This window comes from Manis pentadactyla, chromosome 11, assembly GCF_030020395.1.
Source record: "Manis pentadactyla isolate mManPen7 chromosome 11, mManPen7.hap1, whole genome shotgun sequence".
NCBI lineage: Eukaryota > Metazoa > Chordata > Mammalia > Pholidota > Manidae > Manis > Manis pentadactyla.
Genome location: NC_080029.1, coordinates 21,309,926 through 21,333,538, shown reverse-complemented (window position 1 = coordinate 21,333,538; position 23,613 = coordinate 21,309,926). Strand labels below are relative to the sequence as shown.

Below are 23,613 nucleotides of genomic sequence, written 5' to 3'. Positions count from 1 at the left end.
CCTGCTTCAGTCCTTGGCCTTGAGGAAATTACAGTCTAAGATAAGCAAAGGAAACATGAAGAGTAAATAGCTCTGAAGAGCATCTGAAACTTCAAAATGTTTGAGAGACTTTATTTAGAAAAAGTAGTTTTCATCCTTGGTGACTCTGGTATGAGCCTTCATCATCAGTATAATGCTGTTCTGTTTAAGCAGCAGTTTCAACTGTGGTGCAGTCACCTGGCCAGCTTTTAGAATCTATCAATGCCTATGCCACATCCCAGATGATGGATGTCTTGAGAATGTGGGACTCTAGGTATTTTTTTAAAATGCCCCTCAGGTGATTCTAATCTGTAGTGAATAACTGCAGAGCAATGAAAATGTTACTTATATACAGATCTAAGTGCTTGCCCCGACTACAATATCCAATACACTAAGACATTCCACGAGATGCTCAAATACGTACCTGCGCTTGTACATCACCTTTTTCAGCTAGGAACTGGTAATACTGAATCAAATCTTCTTCTAGCATGCCACTGTTCATTCCTGGATTTTCCACCTCGTCAGGCAGCCGTATTCTCTGTACGACTGAGCCTCCTGTCAGTGAGATATCACTAGCAACTGAAACAGGGGGGACAAATAGAGGAAGGTCAGAAGGATAGTCCCACAGATGGAAGTATTCAGCTGCTAAGTGTCAACAGGCACTGTGTTAAAGGAAAATGTTCTATAGTAATCTGTAGATTACAAAATAGTAATTGACCCAAATCGGTCTTTTTCCCCCAAATATTTAAGAGGAACCCAAAGCAAAATTAAGAGAAAAAAAAGGACTTTTAGTGTAAAAATGATTCCACTTGAGAGAGCCATTCATGGTATTTTCAGCAGTACAATAAAAAGGGATGTATTAAAAGTTAATGCCACTCTTTTTTTTAGTAAGATGAAAGGCAGAAAAATAGATACCATGATTGGCAACAAGGCGATAATGGGTCAGTGCAGATTCACAACTCTGGAGGACTCCGATGCCTGCCCAGTATCGGTAACCCTGCAAAACAACTTCAATGAGAAGACAGCAGTTTCACATGCTTTAGGGGCATTCTCATCACAACAGATAAAGCTAACCATACTCAAATGTAATTTCACTGTCCTTTAATCCACATACACTACCATTTCATTTATCCTAGGTTCTGAGGTAATTTATTTAGCAATTTCAACAACTCAAACTACAGTTAAGAACTAGGAATTAAATAATGGAGATCCTATAGCATTCAAAATAGATGCCATGAACTTTATATACGAAGTGTGTGCATCTTACCTACAAGAGAAAATTATGTAGGCTCTTGCTTAAAACATATTTTAATCTCACTTTATACACAATTTTTACAAAACTAGCAAAGGAGGAACAAAAAATTAGTAGAATAAGGATGACAAGAAGCTACCGAAGCAGGAATAATAATACCAGCAAAAAATGACTTCAGAAGGAGGCAAAAGATAACTAATTATAAATTCAGGAAACAGAAATTAGAGCTCTCTGCAGTTATTTAGCACAGACTGAAAAAACTACAAATTTTAACAATCCTTAGGGCATTACTATATAATAACATGTATATTTAAAGTTCTTACTCTGTAGCATATTTAAGATTGGTAAATAATAAAAAGAAAAAGATTTCTGTCAAAAATATTTAACATAGTCTTGCCATACAACGTTTCCCATTTCTTGAAGTTTGATGTGAAAAGAACTTTTCAATTACTGTTTAAGGAATAAATGTTACCTTAGATTAAAAAAACAAATGGAAAAAACCCTTCAAAATTAGTGAGGAATGCTTCAGAAATTGGAGCAACACCCTTGTTTCTACCTGTTCAAACTCCTTCAGCTGTTTACCCTTTAACAGGACAAGGTGCAAGCTCTCTGGCATGACGTACAGCCCATTTACGTGACTCCTGTCTATCTCCACATGGATCAACTACCTGGCACTGTCGTCCAGCCAATTCAAGTGTTTGTATCTTCTTACAAACACATTTGCTCTTGTCACTGTCCCTTTGCCTATGTTGTTCCTGCTGCCTGGACACTCCCTTGTTGCTTCCATTCTCTCCTTACTATTCATCCCTCAAGAACTATCTTCGTTGCTTCTTTCCCGAGGATACCTCCTTAAAATCCCCCCTTCCAAGGTCAGAGTAGGTTAAGCGCCTTTCAGGTAATTCTTTGACGTTCTTATAGTGTACTGTTAATAGTCTCTTAAATTATGTCTCCCTTTCTGGATTAAAAGCTTGTTGAGGGCCAGCACTATATCTTACTCATTTTTGGAATCTAACTGATAAGTACTCATTAAATATTTTTTGAATTCATAGGTAAAATTATCTGGGATCCACGAGGAAGGCCAGAAAGCTAGATTTGTTAAGTCTCTTATTCCATCAATGACCAAACCTGTAGACCCTTTCCAGACTGTGGACTGGTTTCTCTGCTTGTAGTTGAATTTCTGTTCTATCTATCCTTTATATTACTGCAAGAATCAACTTATATATTCATCTGGAACACAGTAAATGGATCACAGGTCAGGTAACTTACCCAAAGTCAGTTTATAAAGTAGAAGGCAGATTAAACACCTCAGCAGAAAATAATTTGGTGGAAAGACTTTATATTTAACCACTCAGAAAATGTGAGATATTTTCCAGTGAAATTTATGGGACTCAGTTCTTTGTATAAGTCCTTCATCAATTTAAACATAAAATCTGTGATAACTTAATCTAAAAAATGATTCTTACGAACAATTTCAATTTATAGAAAATTTAAAAGAGCATTTATCAGATCTCTAGTTCAAGGGCAATCAGCCAAACTAATCATTTTGAAGAAAAATTGTGGATTCTACCAATTTTCATCCACATTTAGAGTTAATTGTCGTATCTGTTAATAAGAATTTGAAAGATGTTCAGCTGAATATTTGATCTTAATGAATATAAGTAGAGCTCAATCATGACAGTCAGAAAAGTTATGGTCACTTGTAAACTGAAAATTCTTCTGCTACTTAATGTTATTAGCCTTCTATCTAAGTCTTACTTACCAAAACCATGTGAGCTATCAGGTTGCCCCCAAGAGCTCCAAAAGTATAATATACAAGGGCCTGTGAAAGAACAAAAGAGGCTCATCTGAACATAGGCACGTATTGACCCAATTCAAATTTACTGTAGCACACAATAAAGTTTTATACATATTACCTTTGCCTGACTTGAATTAACACCAAGTCCAGATGCATAAAGAAAGCCAAGAGCCTGAAATATAATGATAAAAGTAAGAACACTTCCCTTGGTGGAAGTTTATCCAAGATAGACAGTTTCATGAACTATGAGAAGATGAAATCATCTTTAAATACTAAGATTTGAACTCAACATGTATGCACAACTGTGGAATTAAAGAACCTCAAAGTGCATTCAAGATTTTATTAACCAGAAAAACAAAGCTGAACATACTTAAACATTGATTTTACTTCATCTCGATTGATGCACGGCTATTATGAGGACAAAACAACTCCTATATCATTGTATCAATACATTATCTATCTAAACAAAGGGGGATATATAAAAATGAGTAAGAGATGATCAAGATAAACTATTGTAGGAATAAAAAGAGGTGGCAAGGGATAAAGGTCACTTTACAATGCACACCAGCTTCTTAACAAAACCAAACACACATCCAACCAACCAAACAACACATAGGTAAGGGTATGCCCTCTGTCTCTAAGGGTCATCCTTGATGACATGAAAGTATAAAGTTATGAAGGCAGGTGTGGCAGGTACCAGTAGTTATTAAAATCCATGAGCTCTTCTACACTCCCAGTGTCCCTTGTACTCAGGTAGGGCTATGTGCATGGGATGTGGCCAGAAGGGATGGAAGCCATTTTTAGGTCTGGTCCTTAAAAACTCCCAAGAGATTGCTCTAGCCTTCCCTTCTCCTCTCCTGATGACTTGGAAGCCCCATATTTCAAATGCTGTAGCTACATGACAGAAACAGTCCTTGGTCCTGAGTCACCACGTGGAAGAAATGCAGGCAGGAGAACCTTGGCATGAACAAGAAATAACTCCCTGTAGTGTTAAGCCACTGTGATTTGGGGGCTTTGTCTCCCTCATCAGCTAGAGTTAATTACCACAGAGGGAATGCTTTGCAATGCATAAAGTGCTGTGGTATTGATAGGTATTAGAGGGAAAAGATGCTTTATAAATAAAACAACTCTTCAGAGGCAAATGTGTCTGCAGATAAAGAATATATATATGAATTTTATATAAACTGACTTAAACTAAGGGAAAAAAGCTTTGAAGGATAGCAATTAAGATATATCCTTTTTATAAACTAGAACTGAGACTATGTAGGAGTTGCAGCCTGGTTAGGAATTCAGTACTAGAACACAATGGACATAATTCCTGCTATAGTTTACACAGTCTGAAAACAAACTTCCTCTGTGACCAGATTTGTTTAATCTTTAAGCAAATCCCACATCTTCAGTAAACCTGAATTACTGAAGGAATTTTAAATAAATGTGGTGACCCCTAAGGGTGTTAGTCTTACCATTACTAATGGGGAATATCAAGCAGATATCATGTATTAACTGGTGTGATACAATATGGAATATAGACCATCCCCTATAATGCACCCCAGCCAAAAATATTTCACTTGAGTTCATTAGCTTTTAGCTGTTGAAGGGAACATCCAGCTTTAGGAACTATAGATGATGAAGAAACAAACTAAAGGGCACTCTGAAGAGCAAGTAGACAAACTGAGGCAGGACATTCTGTAGAAACACTGGCCCTACCTCTAACACAGAAAAGAAAGGTGGAGGCTGTGCTAGAAATCACAACAAAATACCAGGTGTACTCCTGGACTGGATACTGCTTTGGACAAAACAGGTATAAAGAAAATGTTTTGGTTAAACACCATATGAATATTTTATGGATATAAGATATAAAAATCTACTGGACTGTAAAGGTGAAGGCCACTGATTGAAAAGAGCAAGTTATGGAGCTGCAGACAGATCTTACATTTTTTATTTTATTTTTTTATTGAAGTATTGTTGATACACAATATTTGTTTCAAATATACAACACAGTGGTTCATCAGTTACCCATATTATTAAATCCTCACCCCTTCTAGTGCAGTTACTATCAACATGTAAGATGTTATAGAATCATTAACTGTATTCTCCATGCTGTACTTCTGTTGCTGTGACCAACATATATTGTGAATTACTGTGCCTCTTTATCCCCTTCCTCCCCCCTCCTCATCCCAACCCCTTCCCCTTAACCACTAGTCCCTTCTTGGTGTCTTTGAGTCTACTGCTATTTTGTTCCTTTTGTTTTGCTTTGTTTTCATACTCCACAAGTAAGTGAAATCATATGATATTTATCTTGTATACAAAGAATTCACATGTATGTATACACACAGAGAAAGGTCTAGAAGGGTATGCATGTACTAACACATAAGTGATGCTCATGTCTGGGTGATACATATATGATGTTTACTTTCTTAGTTTTTTTAATTTGTATTTCTTGTTTCCTATAATTGACATGTACTGCTGTTAAATATTAATAAAATATTAAAAAACAAACCCACCAAGCTCAACATGAAGCTGGAGCATCCGAACCTTGGAAAAAATGTAATGGTGAGTAATCTCAGATACAAAAAACAATTACCCCTCAAGTTTTATTCTCTACAGATCTAATTTGGAAAATTACAAATATGATTGGGGCAAAATGCAACTGCAAAAATGTGTTAAGTGACCATAAATGTTCTCAGACTAACGAGAAAGACTATCTGAGGAGACTGGTAAAATGATCTCCCAAATTTAAACTTGATATTTAAAGGTATTTTACTTTCCAGTCTTATTTGCTAAAAGAAGGCAGGACATAGACAGTAAAGTGCTGTGGAAATAAACAAATGGTGTATGTGGAGATATTCTCCATTCAAAGTACACTCACAGTTTGTCCCTTCGGAGAGCCTTCCTCAGTCAGTTTCTCAAACATCTCTCTAGCTGCTTGTATATTCTGTGTCAGGTAATCACCAAACAGAAGAGCATATGACACTCTCTCCAGGGCCTTGGTATGGTTCATGCCTGCTGCCTTTTGAAGATATCGGTATGCTCTTAAAACATAAGCAATTAAAAAACAAATTAACAATATTTTGGAAGTACCACTAAAAGCTTTTTCAAGATCCACGAAAAACATAAATAACTGCCTTATTCTATGGAATCCCTCTGATATTTTATTTCTACTAAGTTGTGTTACTTATATGTGTAGAAAACATTCTAGTTACTTTTGTTTTTAAATAAGGTACCAGTTCTCTCTGTTATGCCAATATCTTGGAATAGTCTAATTCTGAAATCCCTAGTTAAGAGGTTAACTAGATTTGCAATGAGAGAATTGTAATAATAAGGTATCCAGCATATAATCCAATGATAATCATTGCAATTTTCTTTTACAATCTTTGCACAGACTGTAACATAAGTCAGCTGAAATTAGAGGGACACAAAATGTTAGAACACAATCACTTGTTTTATACTTTTTTTCCAAGTGCAAATTCCTAAATTTTAATCTTTGGCTACAAGAAAATTATAAAACAAAATGATAAACAAAGAAAACACCAATAATTCCTTTCACTTTGTCATTTTGAATTCTGAAGAGTATCTCTGTTCTTGGCTCTTAGACAACTTTAGTCCATTATTTCCATTTTGCTCACTGTTCACTCTCGTGATAAGTATTTATAATCTTTTTATCCCAGCAAGCTAAAATATGATAAAAGAATTTCCTTAATGTCCATATACCATATTAAATTTTCGTATAATGCAACTTAAGAAATCTGTCTTTTGCAGTACACTTAAAAAAAAAAAAAGAGTTGACTATTTATCTCAGTAATGGCTTATCTTAGCAGAGGAATAGACTGGGCAGGGCTACCTACTCTCTTTTATGGCTTTTCTTATTGCTTCCATTGAGGATTTTCATCCCAGTCTGGTACATCATTTCTGCTTCCTGCATTTGCCGTCTTTTAGCAGCCTCTTCTTCAGCTAAAAACACACATCAGATGCACTTAAATGGATTTTAATTCTACATCAATTATTTATCAAACATCAATATTAACCCTTCCTTTTGAGCAGTCATACAAACACAATGATCTTTCACTTGGTTTCCAAACAGGACTGTAAAGACACATTGCTTTAAGTGTGGTCTTTATCTGGTAAAGATAAGACAGGAAAACAAAACCAAATACAAAGACAATAAAACGCACTGAAATGGAAGGTACTTTTCTGCTAGTAATTCTAAAACTTTTCATATAATTCAACTAAAATTTCAGTAGTAGCTTATAATTATATTTCGAAGTCAGCTAAAATAAGGACATAAAAACAATAAAATACTCAGAAAAGTGCTGTTACAGTCAAAGGACACTTTAGTCTCACCTAAAATGCTATATATCTTCATAAGGAGAAAGTATTTGATAAGCTACATAACAAAAAGTTGGTAAAAAAAATTGATTTTTGATTTTTATTAAATACAGATTCTGATTTAATGTTCAAGTTCTTTTTTCTTATGCACTGATACAACACTGAACATCATAGAATTATCAGATTTCTTGAAATTATTTTGCTACTGTAATATAGCATTCTAACAGAAATCTAGAACTCATGAAGAGAAATTAGAGAGTATTTCATTAGAACTAATTTTTAAACAAATATAAGTTTTTCTTGCAACATAATAACAAAATCTGATGTATCAAACTGGAGTACCTAATCATACTGGCCTACATCCAAACATGGACTATGTCTGATGTTATCATCAAGGAATGCCTAAATATTCTATCAGAGCCATTATTCTGAGAGTTATTTGGAATCAACAAAGTTATGTTCAAGGTTTTCTGTTATTCTTCTATATTTAGAAAGTTTTTCCTGTAAACATAGCTTAGGCTGAAGGTCAGCCCCTCTATACTGACATTAATACTTGGGATATTAATATACTGTATCTGTCAAATGTTACCCTAGGACAGAACATTTTGCTCAAAGTATTTTAAAAAGGTATTATCTATTTTTCTTCTAACCACTATTAACCTTCACCATAATGTCTTTCCCTTAATTGCCAAAAAAATGTTTTACATTAATTCATTTAGCAGCCTGCCTGAGGGTTTGCAGAACAACCTGTGCATGCCAACACAAAACCATCCCTAAATAAGACATGAGTGTGATAGGCTGCCCCAAGTGACAGCCTGGAAATAAGTACACTGTGCATCCCTGTGCATCCCTCCTGCTCTTAAGTCCTTTCTTTAAGGCTATACCCACATCATCAATGCCGTCTCTGACCAAGGTGGAAAAGGCCTAAAAAATGTCTGAGATATAAAGCAATGTGGACATGCTTCCTACTGAGCAACACTTACTTTCACAAAAGCCCCACTTTTCATCTGCTTTGTAGTCATAGGTTGTAGCACACCACAGTCTGCCATCTTCCCTTCCATCTGAGGTGCATTCATCATATTCCTTATCCAGGAACAGAAAAGGGAAGCGGCAGGGCTCACCATGAGCTGTGCCTTCAATGGCTGTCAAAGCTGGAAAGATAAAAAAAAAATCTAAACACAAACAGTGCCTATGGTATTTATGGATTTAATGCTTGCAATTTCAACTCTTGGAATTTGAAAATGAAGATGTATGATTTGTAATAAGGAACAGAAAAGAGTCAGCACCTATTTTGTTTAGGGACAACCTGAGAGCTGACTACCCAATCTAGTTCAGAATTTCTGAAGGTCTTGATGTAAAAACCCTGGAATGTTAAAAGGCTACTGTGAAATTCCTGCCCAACAGGTGAGCAAAAAATAAGGCAAGTGCAACTGAATCAATTCCAATGCTCAGCACAAACTCTCCTTTTTACTGTTTGAATGCTTATAGGGAAAATGGAAGTTCCATGGCCAGGATCCTCACTTGATAACCCCTGTATATGTGTGATGAGGTAATACTTAGCCTACTGCGCAGGCACATGCTTGCTACCCACTGGCAAAAAGCCTACTTACTGCCGGTATTGCTATAAAAAGAGTTCATTTTATCAGAGTACTTACAATATGCACTAATGTACTTTCTTTACCATCCTCACGCTCCCACTAGACTTTGAGCTTGTTAAAGGTAGAGACTGTATCTCTGATTTGTTCTACAAGTTCTTTCTGAGTATCTCCTAGGTGCTGGGAATTTTGCCAGGTGCTGGAAATGAGGCAGAGTGGAGGTTTCTGCTATACAGAACTTAATGCTTATTTAGTTAAGTATTACAAAGCAATACTTTCTAAAGCAAATTTGAATGTAGCAGCAGTCAAAAATGTGATCAATGTTATGGAAAGAAACTCTCCCCTGTCAGGAACTGAAGTGTACACTGAACCTCATGGCCATATGGGAGTTAGGGGTGGTTGAAATGCTGCCGGGTCAGGTGGAGAGTAGTACTGTGTAGACAGAGGGAACAGTGTGTGTTAAGAACCAAATGAAAGAGCAGGGCACATCAGAGAAAATAAAAAGTTCATCAGACCATGTAGAGGTGTGCCCAAGTGGACAAGAGGAGAAGCTAAAGAAGCACAGAGAAGCCACACTAGGGAGGTCCTGACAAATCTTATTAGGGAGTGTGGACTTTGTCCTGAGAACAACGGAAACTCACTGAAGAGTTTTAAGTAAGTGTGGCATCTCATGCTCACATTTTTTTAAGAGGGTAGACAATGGAATGGAGGAAAGATGGCTGGATACAAGGTGCCCAGTTTAAAGGCTGAGACAGGAGTCTAACTGAGAGGTAATGGTAGCAAGAAGTGGACAGTGGGGTCAAAGAACTAGATGTACTCACCAAGTGGGAAGGTACCTATTCAGTAACCGACTAGATGTACAGATGAGAGGTGAGAGGAGTCACGGGAGGCTTCCAGGTATGAGGCTTTGGGAAGTGGGTAGATGGCTGTGCATACTGAGAGCACTAGAGGAGGAGTACGTTACTGGGCAGGGGTGAAACGAATCAGGAGACAAGTCAAGCTTTGGTACACCCTGCTACATTCAGGGTGGCTATAAAAAAACACCAAAGCAAGTGAAGATGTCTTTAGACATCTTTTCAATTGTAGCCAAAGAGAACGTTATCCAGTTTACAGGTACACTTCAAGCCAAGAGTATGTCAGAATGGCGAGTAAGGTGTATGAGAAGACCAGAGGCCAGGGCTAAGCCTAGAACTCTAAGAGTACATGTAGTCCCTCCACTGGTGGTTTTTACATGGAGAATTTAGGCAGCAGAGCCTAGTGTATGGGTTCTGGAGTCAGAACACCTAATTCAAACCCTACCACTTATTAACTGTGCACTTTGAGCAAATGATTTAATCTCTATTCTAAATAACAACCTTATCTACAAATAGGGGTAACAGTCCTTGCTGCATAGTTACAAAGATGAACTGAAATACATGTAAAGGACTCATGATGATGCCTGCCACTTAGGTAATAAGAGGTCGAGAGAGGGCAACTGCTAATGATTATTACGGCACTCCTGCTATGAAAGGCTAGAACATGTGTGTTCTTTCTTTCCAGCATAAGGAAGAATACATAGTAAAATAATATTTTGAAAACTTTTCAGTAAGTTATGAAAGGCAAAAGAATTTTAAATGGTTTACTACCAGGTCATGTCATTCACTCTCCTGGCAATCACTGGCCAGAGGCAAATAACTTCTTCACCTTCGATCTGTCTGTGTTTTTAAGAAATAATCTTTAATGCGATGTATAAGCAAGTACCCTTTAGCAACAATCTCAGAAGAGTCATTTCGACTACAGAATTTGAAAAAGGAACTCCTGTGCACTGCTGCTACATTCAAATTTGCTTTAGGAAGATAATATCTGGAAACCTGCAGTTTGTAAACCTGACATTTCAAATTAAACAACATACAATGGTTTAAAAGAATATTTTATTTTTTCTATGATAATACAGATTTTTGTGTTAAAAACAAATAGTTTTGTCATAAAAATTGTAGTCTGCCAAAACTTATACTTTCTAAGTGGTTCAAAAATATGAAAGAACTTCTTTTCTGTGATGGAACTTTACAGGCACAAAGAAACTGGAAAAAATTTCGGGGGTTTTTGGCAACAAGTTTTTAATCTGCTATTGATTCAGCACTAATTTAAGCAGGAAGACCCCCCCAGGGTGCACCTACTTCCTCAATTTAGTGAGACTCAATCTTGGCCAAAATAATGTGTTTATCAGTAAGCTACTACTATCTCTCAAAGCTATCTTCGTCAAGCAAAATCACAATAGAGAAAAGGCTATTATTACCTTTAAGCCTGTTTTAAAGTGTTCCAAGAGTTACTGACTGGGTCTTGCTAGTTTCAGGTCAATTATCTCAAGTAGATATTCCCCACAATAGTGTTAATTTCAGTTAATTTTCTTTCCATGGAGAAAAATTCTGGAAAAATTTCAAAGCTATCATTTTAAAAACCACCACAAAAACAGTACCCATTCTAAAAACAATGGTAATCACTGCTCTGGCATAATGCAGTTTATTGATTAGGCAATTTAAATTTATGGTAGCTAGCAATCTAATCTGACACGTAAAATGAAAGGGGAAAAAATGTGTCATGAAGTCAGTTCTGCACCTTCATGTAAAAATTCACACTTTTTACACAAGGAACCATATTTGACTCTATAATAATGACACAGTATCATAACCTATTTAGACCTTGCTGGTAAAATACTTATGGTATTTGGGAACTTAAAATAATAAACAGACTGCTTTATATTTAAACTAGTAGTTTTGCATTTAAACTTTTAATTGCAAAGTCAGTTAAAATCATTCAAGAAACGTAGAAACAAATAAACCCCCAAACATGAAATCATTTAGTGTTGGCCAGAGTATGGATAAACGGGAACTTCCATACAGTTGGTAGGAGTATAAATTAGTATACCTTAAAGAGGGACATTCAGTAATATACATTTGGATTTAAAAGCTCTGTACCATTAGATCCCGTTTTGCCACTTCTAAGATTACTTACAGAAATGCTCACACAAGGATACAAAGAGATATGTGCAAGAGAGTATTTGTGCATTATTGTAATTTTTAAAACATAAAGCCAAAAATAACTCAAAGGTCTATCAATAGGAGATGGGTTAAATCAACTTCAGTGCAGCCATTACATTGAAACTTGGACATCAACACACATGGAAGTAAACGTCAGTTAAGAGAGTGGTGGAGAGGGCACAGAGTATCGAAGGCTGAGTTCTGGGGAACCTATACTCTTGAAACTTACATTTCAAGAACACGCAGATTCGAAGGATCCAGCAGCCAAGTAAAGAAAGCATCTTCAGATGAGGGGTCAGCAAGATGAGGACCAAGAACTGACCAAGTACTGAGCGACTAGAATGTGACTGGACAGGGGCAGAAGTAGTGGTCCGTAGGCAACGAGAGCCCTGCTGCTGTCACGTCCGAAAGCAGGAAAAGTGGAAGTGAAATCAGTGAAGACAGACAACTCTCCTAAAGATGATGCTACACAGAGGAGTAGAGGATGGGATGGTTAAGAGTAGAAGTGGGAGGGGGGTTTTGGTTTTTAAAATATAAGGTATTACAGCATGTTGAACATTGATGGAAAGAATCCAAGAGAGAGAGAGAACAATATAAATGTGGCTAGAATGCTGTTACATGTACTGAGTTAAATGTCCCAGAAATACCAACACTCACATCTTTTCCTCATTTTTAATGGTGAAATTAAAACCAAACCAAAAAAAGGTCAATTTCTTGATCCATACAGATAAAGACAAAGGCTCTGGTTTTGCAAATTTTTAATTTTAAGAGCTTTTACACTGCTATTCAAGACTGATACTGTATAAATTTAGGTGGGTGTTTTATTAAGAAAACTATTTGATCATGCTGCTTGTTTGAAGTAGTACTTCCTAACACACACAGTAAATAGCATTTGAATCGATATATTTGTCAAAAACAGCTGAAACACAATTATTTAATGTTAAAAAGCTATCAACCTCAACACAACTGTCATATAGTGTTCTTCAATTTTAGTCAATACCAAGATAAAAATTTAACCGTCTTCAAAAATCCCTAAAGTCCTAAGAACAAAGCTCCAATATAGTAAACCATACCTAAGATAAAACAGATGGTACAGGCCAAATAAAGAGGTATTTACAGTTGGCTGGGAAGTATAGAATAGTAGTCTCTTAGGGAAAATACCAATAGTGTGTTATTTGCTACAAGCAGATTGCTTTTACCCCAAGGTTGAGAATTGCTAACTACAGTTGAGAAATTAACCTACGTTAATGAAGGAAGGAAGGAAGGAAAGAAGACAGATCGGCTGGCAGATTATATTAAGAAAGCATTGCTTTAAGGATTAAAATGTATCTTTTCTGAAGAAAAAGGAAGTAAATCATGTGGAAAATAAACATTAAGACCAGAGTTCATATAAACTCTGTGAGAAAATCAAAGTTCCTAATTCTGAGAAATAACTAATCATTTTCAAGTGACAAGGTTCCTGACACCTACGTGGCATGCACTGTCAGAAACCATACTGCCTGACTGAAACTTGCAGGAAAACTGCTATTTCAGAACAGTAGGTTTTTCTAAGTAACAGCTTTTAAAGACAGTTGTTAGAGTTTCAACAACCCCAGTGGGATGCTTTTCTACAAGGATGGTCTCCTAAAGGAGTTTCCTTGCACAAATTATTTCCTGTCTAACTGACCAAATGAAAGAAACAACAAACAACAACAGAGTAGCTTTTCATTACTCAGAACCTGTTGTGGGCAATGACCTATTTCCTTAGCCAACTCTCTTGTTTAATCTGATTACTAAATCAGGGTTTGTTTATTCCGACACCCACAAGCAAGTGACAGTGAAGTAGAAATGCCATCCTCTTTATCAATCAACTTGCTTACTTCAGAACCCTATTTTAAGTATAATTTAGTAAGTATAAACTAAGTCCCTTTTGTGCTGTTCTACATAGAGCAAGATGCTGGTTATTTGGTTTAATTTTTTAAAATTTAAGACTATAAGGATAATGTGTTTATTATCAAATAATAGGAAAATATACAAAGTTAAATAAAAACCAGTCATCTTTAGCTATCACTGCACATTTTTTTCTCCAAAGGTAATGACTGTTAATACAAAAGATGTTAATTTTTCTTTTCACTTGCAAACATACAAACAAAAGGCTTCTCTTTCATATAAGGAATCTGACTGTTAATTTTGTGTGTAAACTTGTATGGGCTATAGTGCCCAGATATTTGGTCAAACGTTCTGGATGTTTCTGTGAAGGTGTTTTTTTTGGGTGAGATTAACATTTAAATCAATAGACTTTGAGGAAAGCAGATAGTCCTCCATAATGTGGTGGGCAGGCCTCATTCAATCAGTTGAAGACTTAAGAGAACCAAGACTGCACTTACGGAACAAAAAGGGATTCTGCCAACAGACAGCCTCTGGTTCTGCTTCTCTGGAGAACACTGACCAATAGAGGATCATACCAAGTGAATTATTTACAATGTGACATTTTCATTTAACACTGACATTTTTCCAGATGGCAGACAGCAGATTATCTAACTATTCATTTTAAAACTCTTCCTCATCTTCTGTAGAGCTAGGGATGGCCAAGTGATAGTTTTGGCATCATACTCGCAATTTCTGGGGGAGGCTCCTGCTCTTCTGATGTAGACACCACCTTTTCTTGAGGACCTGGAGGTACAGCCACCACCAGGTATGACCGTATGGAACTACCTGTCTATGGAGTACTGGTTATGTGAGCCATTGAACTTCTGCTTCTGTCATTATATTTTCCAGTATTTGCCATAAAACACATTCTTTTAAAAAGAACTGAGTGTTCTATAACAGGGAGGAATACCACAGTGTAATCATTCCCCTCTTAAAGGCCATTTAATTTTTTCTAAACAAATGTTTACCGATGATGTGAAGAAAACAGTTAACACAACAGGCCTGTCTGCTATCCTTTGAAAGGTGGACCTTTGGCTGGCATCTGGGGACTTGATTTTTGAGAATGTTCCCAACACCCTAACTGACAGAAGTGCCTCACTGTGCCTAAACTGTTCATATGAACTATGTGGTTTATGCCCAACATCAGTTTCCTTCTGGGAGCCTGCAATTCTGGTACATGTGAGGCAGAAACTGGTAAGATGAGTAATCGCCATTAAACACTCTGGGCACTAGGTCTCTAATGAGCTTCCTTGGAAGTTAACATTGCACATGTGTTGTCACAAGTCCTAGGGGAAATAAACGCATTCTATATGTACTTCCCTGAGGGAGGACCCTTGGAAACTTGTACCTTGTTTCTGTTGGACTTTGCCCATGCTGATTTTGCTTTGTATCCTTCTACCATAGTAAGTCACAGCTGTGAGTACAACTATATGCTGAGTCTTCCCAGCAAATCATCTAATCTGGGGATGGTTTCTGGGACCCCCAGTATCAGCTGGCACCAGAAGTGGGATTCAGTAAAATGACCCTAACTCACTGAAATATGGTGAAAGCACTGCTTGGGAAAGGAAGGATAAGGAACAGGGTATGATGATTCCTTGGAGTCCAGATGGTTATGGGGTCACTTGAAAGGTAAAAGTTACCTGTGGAATTTAAAATGAGAACTGCAACTCCAGGAGTGTGGGCTCGCTGGAGCCCCCAGCTGCACTGGTTGTGCTGGCTAAGGTGATGCCTCTGGGTTTTTTCTTCTCCATGTAGGAGGAGAAAGGGTCCCCAAACTTCCAAAGGTGAACAGGCTAAAATTTTTAAGAGTTTACATTGCTTCCTCCTCCAACTGGGATAGGGGCCTTGAGGGTAGGAGGATCATGTCCCAGGGATGGAGCAAAATTTTAGATAAACCAGAAAAAAAGGAGGGACGTAATATTCCAACAGTTTTTTCAGTCTAGCTGCCTCTGCACTAGCCTCCTCTACTATCATTCCTCCCTTGCATTCCAGCCTGGATCTTCCCTGGCAGCTGTTGTGTTAATACTGTAAATGCTGAATTTACTATTAAAGTAAATTTGCAATGAGAACAAAAGATATTGAAAAGTTTCTTTAGTGGCTTTGTATTGGTGGCTATCACATCTCTGTGTATGGTAAAAATTGACACAAAATGTTCAATGCCTATAATCTCATACATCCTAGAGGAATCATCCCGATCACAGGAAGCTGAAAAAAGAAAAGTGTTAGTGGGACACAACTTCCTTGCTTTTGCCACCAGTGGGTGGGTTGGAATTCAAACTCTTGAGTTAGAAACAGAACAAGTCTGTAAATAATGGGTTTTGCTATGGGATACACAGATTTTTGCTTACTGGAGCCTCTAGAAAAAGGGAGGCAATAAGACAGTGATGTACAAAGGGACATATACTCTTGGTGTTCTATAAGGCAGTTTTAGTTGGCTAATGAGTGCTTGTGAAAGTTGAGGCCTGAGAGTCTAAAATGCATATCTGTGAGTGGATCAGTACAGACTTGAGATTGACAAGACAAACTGGGTGCAGGAAAGCCTGGCCTTCCACTTGGACTTTCTGGCCCTGCAGATCTTGCCTTTGCTGCTGAAATATCAGCCTCTGGCTTCTTTTAAAATCCTGAATTCACAGATCCAAATTGCCTGGACTTGATTCTAAGCTAAAACCTGATACTGTCATGGTATACGCCTCTAGCCTCTGTGTGAGCTGTGCTGAACTGAAAGCAGACACAGGCTCGACAAACAGAACTCAGACTCTGTGACCTCTGCACATTAGGCCACCTCTCTGCGGGGCCCTACACTGTGAGGAAATCATGAATGCTTGGCTGGACTTTCTGGGTCACATACAAATGCCCAGAGGAAAGGGCTTGTTCTTTGATAGGAGGATCTGAAATCAAGCTGCTGACTGGCTGTATATTTCTTGGTAGACTGACTAAATTCTTAACCTGTGACTATTGTCCAAAGCTGCAGTTTGGGAGAGGATACATCATAGGGACTGTGACTCTCTATTCAATTATGACAAGTCAAGCTGACTCCCAACTCCCTCTGGAGCACGTCTTATTGTGGTTGACTCCCTGTGTCAAGCTCTTCTGATGAGTGGCCATTTGCCACATGGACAGATTACCTGACTGCTTCCCTCACCTATCTCCTGCTGCACACACCTTAGTACAATCTGATTATTCAATGCAGCTGTCCTCAGAAAGGGTTCAGTCTTTTCTAGGGTGCTCGCTTGATAAAAGTAATCGGGGTGAAAAGGGTGGGAGGTTGAACCCAATTTGAAATCTGTTGAAAATTTGTCTTGACCAATTTTTGAACATGATGTCTTTCTGGTTCAGATGTATAAAAATGTTTTCCTGTTACGGTGTTTTGCCCTTCTTGCACACAACCCCTCCAGATGAAAGGTCCAAATGAGATGATTTAAAAAATGTAAAATTAATGTAGTGGGGGGTGGGGGTGGGGGACGACACAGAAAAGGCAGTATATACAGAGAAGACAAGTAATGATTCTATAGCATCTTACTAGGCTGAGGGACAGTGACTGTAATGAGGTGTGCTGGGGGGACTTCATAATAGGGGAGTCTAGTAACCATTATATTGTTTAAGTAATTGTACATTAATGATACCAAAATAAAAAAATAATGTAAAATTATGATTACTGAATGCAAACACTAATTTTGTTAACAACCATAGAAAATCAAAACTCCTGCACCTGCAGAAGCACAAGAGAGGGGAGAGGACACTTGATCTTTGTTCTTTGAAACTATTTTTGGAAGCTTCTTCCTTGTCCTAAAGGAAAACACCCTGTGCACCTCTCCAAGCTGTTGAGAGTGCTTTGGATTCAGACTGCTGAGCCTATGGTCATACTCAACAGTGCTGATTATGAGGCAGCAGGAGGTGGCCCAGGCCCTGCACTCTCCAGGCAGAAATCTCCAGATGCTATCCATACTCATGAGGTGGATGGCCTGATGTCAGAGACAACAAAAGTGTTTGGAACTGACTAGCAGTCCCTCTGAAACCAAGGACTGAACTAAATTATTTGGACTGGACTGGGACCTAGGACGAGACCCCCACGGTGGGAGGCTACACCATCTGCCTAATGTATGTCCTGCTTGGAGTGTCCCAATGAACTGAGGCTTAGGACCAGGTGAAAAAGGTTAACAAAGAAATTTAAGGACGAAACTACTAGGTTTTCTTAGACAGACCTTCTATGATTAATGTGATTTATTAATCCACTAAGTCCAGAACCCATGAAGGACGTATGTGAAATCAGTACTGCAGGTCTCTGCTGTCTGGGTTTTACTGATAATAACTTTGCCAGCAACCAAGGGGGTCGATAGTGCAGAGAAGGGTTCTCAGAGTAGGCCTCAATTCAACTCCTAACCTTGAAAAGGACTGCTTACAAGGTTGGTCCTTGGCTGGTGTCTGGAAATTTAACATTTTGGAAAGGTTCCCATTACCCTGCTATGAGTGACTCACTCAAACTATACAAACAATATGGTTTATGCTGAACACCTGCTTTCTTCTGGGAGTCAGCAATTTTGGTTTGTGCTAGGCACAGAGTGCCTATGTGACTCGCTCCATATGAAAACTCTGAGTATCAGGCCTCTAATCAGTTTCTCTGGTGGACAACATTTCACATGTGTTGTCCCAACTTGTTGCTGGGGAAATGAAATGCATACTATGTGACTTCCACTGAAGAAGGGGACCCTTAGAAGCTTACATCTGGTTTCCCTCAGACTTCACCCAACGCACTTTTCCCTGTGCTGATTTTGCTTTGTATTCTTTTACTGTAACAAATCACAGCTGTAAATACAACTATATGCTGAGTTCTGTGTCTTCCTAGAGAACCACTGAACCTGGGGGTGTGATCTTGGGGATCTCTGACACAGTTGGGAGTAAGTGTGAAATGTTCAACAAACAGCACGAAGGCAAGTGTGGCTGGAGCCAATGTGAGTGAAGGGAGTGGCAGAGCCTTGTTTGGACTTTATTCTGGATGTGACAGGAAGCCACTGGAGGCTTCTGAACAGGAAGGAGGATCAGTTTGGCTGCTGTTAGAGAACTGACCTCAGGGGTAAAGGGGAAAGAAGGGACACCAGATAGGAGGCTCCTACATACAGGACACTCCTAAATTACCCTTGGGTGGTTCAGGAACTGCTTCAGAAAGAAGAAATTTAAATTTATCCTTAAGTTGAGTAGAAATATGATAGACGGATTTGGGCAAGAGGGTGAGGAAGATTCTAAGCAGTGGAGAGAACTTGTACAAAGGCACATGGTGTATTTGAAGAACAGTGATTGGTTTAGTATCTTCAAAAAAGGGTGCTAAGGGAGAGGTGCAAGGGATGAAGTCACAGGAGCCAGGAGGCAAACCACACACAGGAGGCTTTGGGAATCAGGCCAAGGAGTACGCACTTCACATTACAGACAAATGGGGGGATAATGAAGGGATGTAAATAGGGGACTCAAATTTGGGTTTTAGGAAGGTCAGTAAGGCAGAGACATGGATGAGAGGCTGACAAAGGAAGCAATTCTAGAAGTGATTGTCATATAATCCAATTCTAATGTAGTTGGGACTGTACACACACAAAGCCATGCATATGAAATTTATGTTACACAGAAGTACATAAACCTTTTCATGTATTATTAAAAACAAGTCCAAATGAAAAGGAGAAAACAAAGCAATTATTGAAAAACTAAACCAAAGCGTGAATTTAAATGTTTAAAAGTTGTTGGTATAAACTCACAGAGAATTATTCAAGTGATTTTAAAACACTGTATTACAAATCTCTAGTAAAATATATACTAGGAATAACAAAACCATAAAGAAATCTTAAATTGCATCCCATGGTTCTGTTGTGTTAAGGGTGCACTGAAACCACACACACACACACACATATATGTATGTTATATGCATATATATCAGGATAAAGCAATATAACATTAACGTTGTGATGTATCAAGATTAGGTACCAAGATTTGCAACATCAGGGAAAGGAGGCACAAACACAAAGGGAAGAGGCAAAAAAACCCTGATGGGTGGAAGTGACCATCAGCAAACCTACAACTCATTCCTTCCTTTCAGGGCCCCAGAAAAAGAGGGACATCATCAAATCATCTTAGAAACATGCCAACAAGAGACCTTCTGGTGAACACACTGAAGGTATTTACTACTAGGACAGCCCTTACTTATGGACTGCATTAGTCGATGGACTTGGTCTGTCCAGACTGCTCACCTGGGATGTACATACTTATTTGGCATGACTTTCTAGAAAATATCACATAAACTGTATAGTTATCAGAGAATAAACTGGAGCTGTTTCATACCAGAAATAGCTCCCTTTTGTGGAAGTGACACTCCATATGCATCACGTAGAGGCCTTGAATGTTATAATCTGGGCCAGAATGCATCCTAGTGGAGGCAAAAGAAGACTTAGGAGCAGCACCTCTGGAAGGCACAAACTTCCCCACACTCTGCCTGAGTCTTGTGAGAATCATATCTTTGAAAATATTAGTCAAGCTTGGTACTGGGTAAGATCTCTAACTCTTCTGAGTCTAATTTGTCAATCTGACCCTCTGTGTTATTTTACCTGTAACAGTTAATTTGAACAGAAATAGTCAGTATGAATGATACATTTCCTAACCCTAGCCCCCAATATGCCTATTAGTATGTAGACTCAGTTTAATATGTACCCCTGGTACCTACAAAATGTTCAGGATAAACTTAAGTGCAAAATGCAGGCTATAAAATAGTATATACATTTTAGCCCAATTTCGTCTTTTTAAAACCATACATCTAGAAAAAAGACTGAAAGAGTATTCTCCAAGATGTTATTAACTGTTTTTCCTGTTGATGGGATTAAGGTACTTTTAATTCTTTAAAAATGATTTAATATATATGAATGTGGAATATTTGTAATAAAAAATTTGTACTTTTAAAAGGTAGTATCTGCATTAATTCCCAAGAGTGACTAATAATAGAATAATAAGTGGGTATGGTGGTGATCTTTGAAATAATAAATGAAATGGCAGAGGGGTGGTGGGACAGGGTAGAGTGGGCACATTAATAATAATTCTTATAAGGATAGTACTTAGCACACTCTATTGTGAGAAAGATCAAGTTTAAATTTAAAAATAGAGGGTATCAATAAGGTAAAAGTTAGAAGAGGATTAAAGTTTACATAAGCTTCAATGAGAGAGGGATAAGCACCTAAATCAAATTACCTAGGATGATTGGAAAAGTTGTAGTAAAAACCTTAACACAATCCTGAAAATAACTGAAGCAGCATGTTACACAACCCTTCCTGAGTTTATATTCTGTATACCACTCTGACAGATTATTATCTAATGGAATCCAAGAAGAAATATTAGAATATTAATAGAATACAAATGCAATTCTGACTATCAAATTCAGCTTATGTAACTTGGGTCAAATCTGTTAAGTAACTTTGATATAACACAATCTAGAAAATCCTGTAAAACTACACTCTATATGTTGTATGTGGCTAATAATCAGAAAAACCAGACTTCTCTGTACCTTTCTACAATAGATTTAAAATATCAGTTGTCCACTTCCTAAATCAGGCAAAAGCAAAGAAAATGTCCAGACTACCTGGTTTCTGTACTTTTGTTGGTTCTTCATAGTCCTTGTTTTCTGCATTTGGAGATTCTAGAAAGCTGATTTCTTCTGTGACACTTTCCCCTTCTTGGCTCCTGAAGCTGTCTTCTTCTTGAATAGGTGATTCCAATTCTGATTCTTCGGAATCAAGGAATATCTGACCAGCGACTACTCTGCCTGTTGTGCCATGGTCCTTTACAGACTCATCCGATGGCAAAGAAGTCTGAGAATACACAGTATTTTTAATTTTCAATAGTAGCAAGGCTCCCTCCAACCAAATCTGACCATTACTTTTACTAATCCAGATAGACCTTCAGTTCCATGACTGAGACCTACTGTAGACTTTGGTATGTGCTTGTCAATGCCTTCATCACCTTTCTAACCCTGACTCTTCAAATTTCAACATAAATGTTACTTTCCCCAAGAAGCCTTCCTTAATTTCCAAAGTTTGGTTTAAGGTTTTCCCCTACACCCTCCCAACATATCTTATACTTCCCCTTATAATAGATAGTCCTACACTGTAACTTCCTGTTTCTTATCTATATTCCCTCTAATCTAGGGATCAGCGATCATAACTGTTCGGCCTCCTTGGATACATAATGATCAGCCTTATTCATTCAAGCAGTCAGTTTAAGCGCATTAACTCAAAAGATTTTTTTTTCTTTCTATTTTTAAAATTTATTCTGTGACCCCAAAACCGTGCCTTCATAACAAATGTGAATTTTCTGCCAACAGTAAAAGTAATTTTTAAGCTACGGTTTAATTGCCTATGGCCTACCTTCGTCTTTGAGGATATTTTTTTAAACAATTGGGTAATTCTATTATGGAATTAAACTGTTAACAGTGAGAATTTAGAGTTATCAGGTTGAACCTCTTCTGACTCCACCTTTTGCATGAATGAATTTCCTCAGTTTTGCAGCCCCATAAGGTGGGCAGTTTTTCTCTGGCTTGAACCTTCTTCAAACAATACAACTTCTTTTTAATCTTGCCTTTTGGAGTTACAAATTATAAGACATTTGGATCACTGTTGATTCCCCTCTTCTTCACTTCCCCTTCTTCCATTTCTATTCCTATCCCTTGGGCCTTGCTCAGTGTTGTTGTTTATTCTGATCATTATCCTTGTTGCCTTTGGGCCAGAGCACCCAGAAGTGAACAGGCTCTGGTGGAAATGAACTCAACAGTTTTTAAAAAATCAATGTAAGTATAAACAAAAGGCAGGGGTGTTAAGACTTCAAAATTAAAATCTACAAAGTAAAGTAATAGTAATACAATCAATCTCTCAGACAGTAAAAATGCTGAATATTAGGTTTAATTTCAACTTGAATGTGTTGTATGTGTACCCAAGAGCCTTAAGGCTGTAACATTTTTACTTAATGGAAATATTTACTATTCTTTCTCTTGTAGGTCAGTTATCATTCCCCACCACACACAGAAGAATAGAACTAATATTGATACCAGCTATTTTTTTTTTTACATCCAATTCTGTTATTCAGAAGACACAGATTTTATACCCTAACATACATAATTTATGCTTTTAAATTGGGCACCAAATACTAGTCAATGCAAATTTTAGTACATACCTTGGAATCTAAGGATTCATCCTGACCTCCTTCCTCATCTGTAAGACATTTTAAGACATTTTAAGTCATTTTTCTTGTTGGGAAATTACATATATCAAAAGAAAGTATTTGATAAGTACAACAAATAATGAGACATAGGATAAACAAATTCACAATTATCTAAAAACTGGTTCAGCTACTGTTCAGAAAAGAGTAAATGAAAGGGAAAATAGGGGTTGGATGGGTAGTTTTTCCTCTTCTCCAGCAAGACATTAGCTTCCCGTTACACAGGAAGGACAAGCAATCACGCCGTTGCCACCACCACCACCATCATCAAAAAAACATTTCTTCGATTATCATCTCATTCTTCTGTATGGATTTAGTCTACTATGGAGAATGAGTTACTAAATTTATAAAAATAAATCTGATTTTGTGCTTCAGGATTCCACTTATTCTTTTCCTCTGATCAGAATCTAGAGTTGAACTAGTTTATTTTAGTGCTGATAAGCATTTTATTGCTCGCTAGGACTA

General features: G+C 37.6%; 1 protein-coding gene across 1 annotated transcript in view; it reads right to left on the bottom strand.

Moving 5' to 3' along the window:
- Positions 1-23,613, bottom strand: part of SEL1L (SEL1L adaptor subunit of ERAD E3 ubiquitin ligase) — a 61,709-nt gene that overhangs the window by 33,409 nt on the left and 4,687 nt on the right. Inside the window, exons 2-10 of the mRNA XM_036882026.2 lie at positions 23,104-23,141; positions 21,518-21,746; positions 8,375-8,542; positions 6,911-7,016; positions 5,935-6,097; positions 3,184-3,237; positions 3,030-3,089; positions 934-1,015; positions 443-597 (exon numbers count right to left, since the gene is read on the bottom strand). Coding sequence (XP_036737921.1) covers positions 443-597; positions 934-1,015; positions 3,030-3,089; positions 3,184-3,237; positions 5,935-6,097; positions 6,911-7,016; positions 8,375-8,542; positions 21,518-21,746; positions 23,104-23,141 — 1,055 coding nt within the window. The remainder of the gene's footprint in view (positions 1-442; positions 598-933; positions 1,016-3,029; positions 3,090-3,183; positions 3,238-5,934; positions 6,098-6,910; positions 7,017-8,374; positions 8,543-21,517; positions 21,747-23,103; positions 23,142-23,613) is intronic.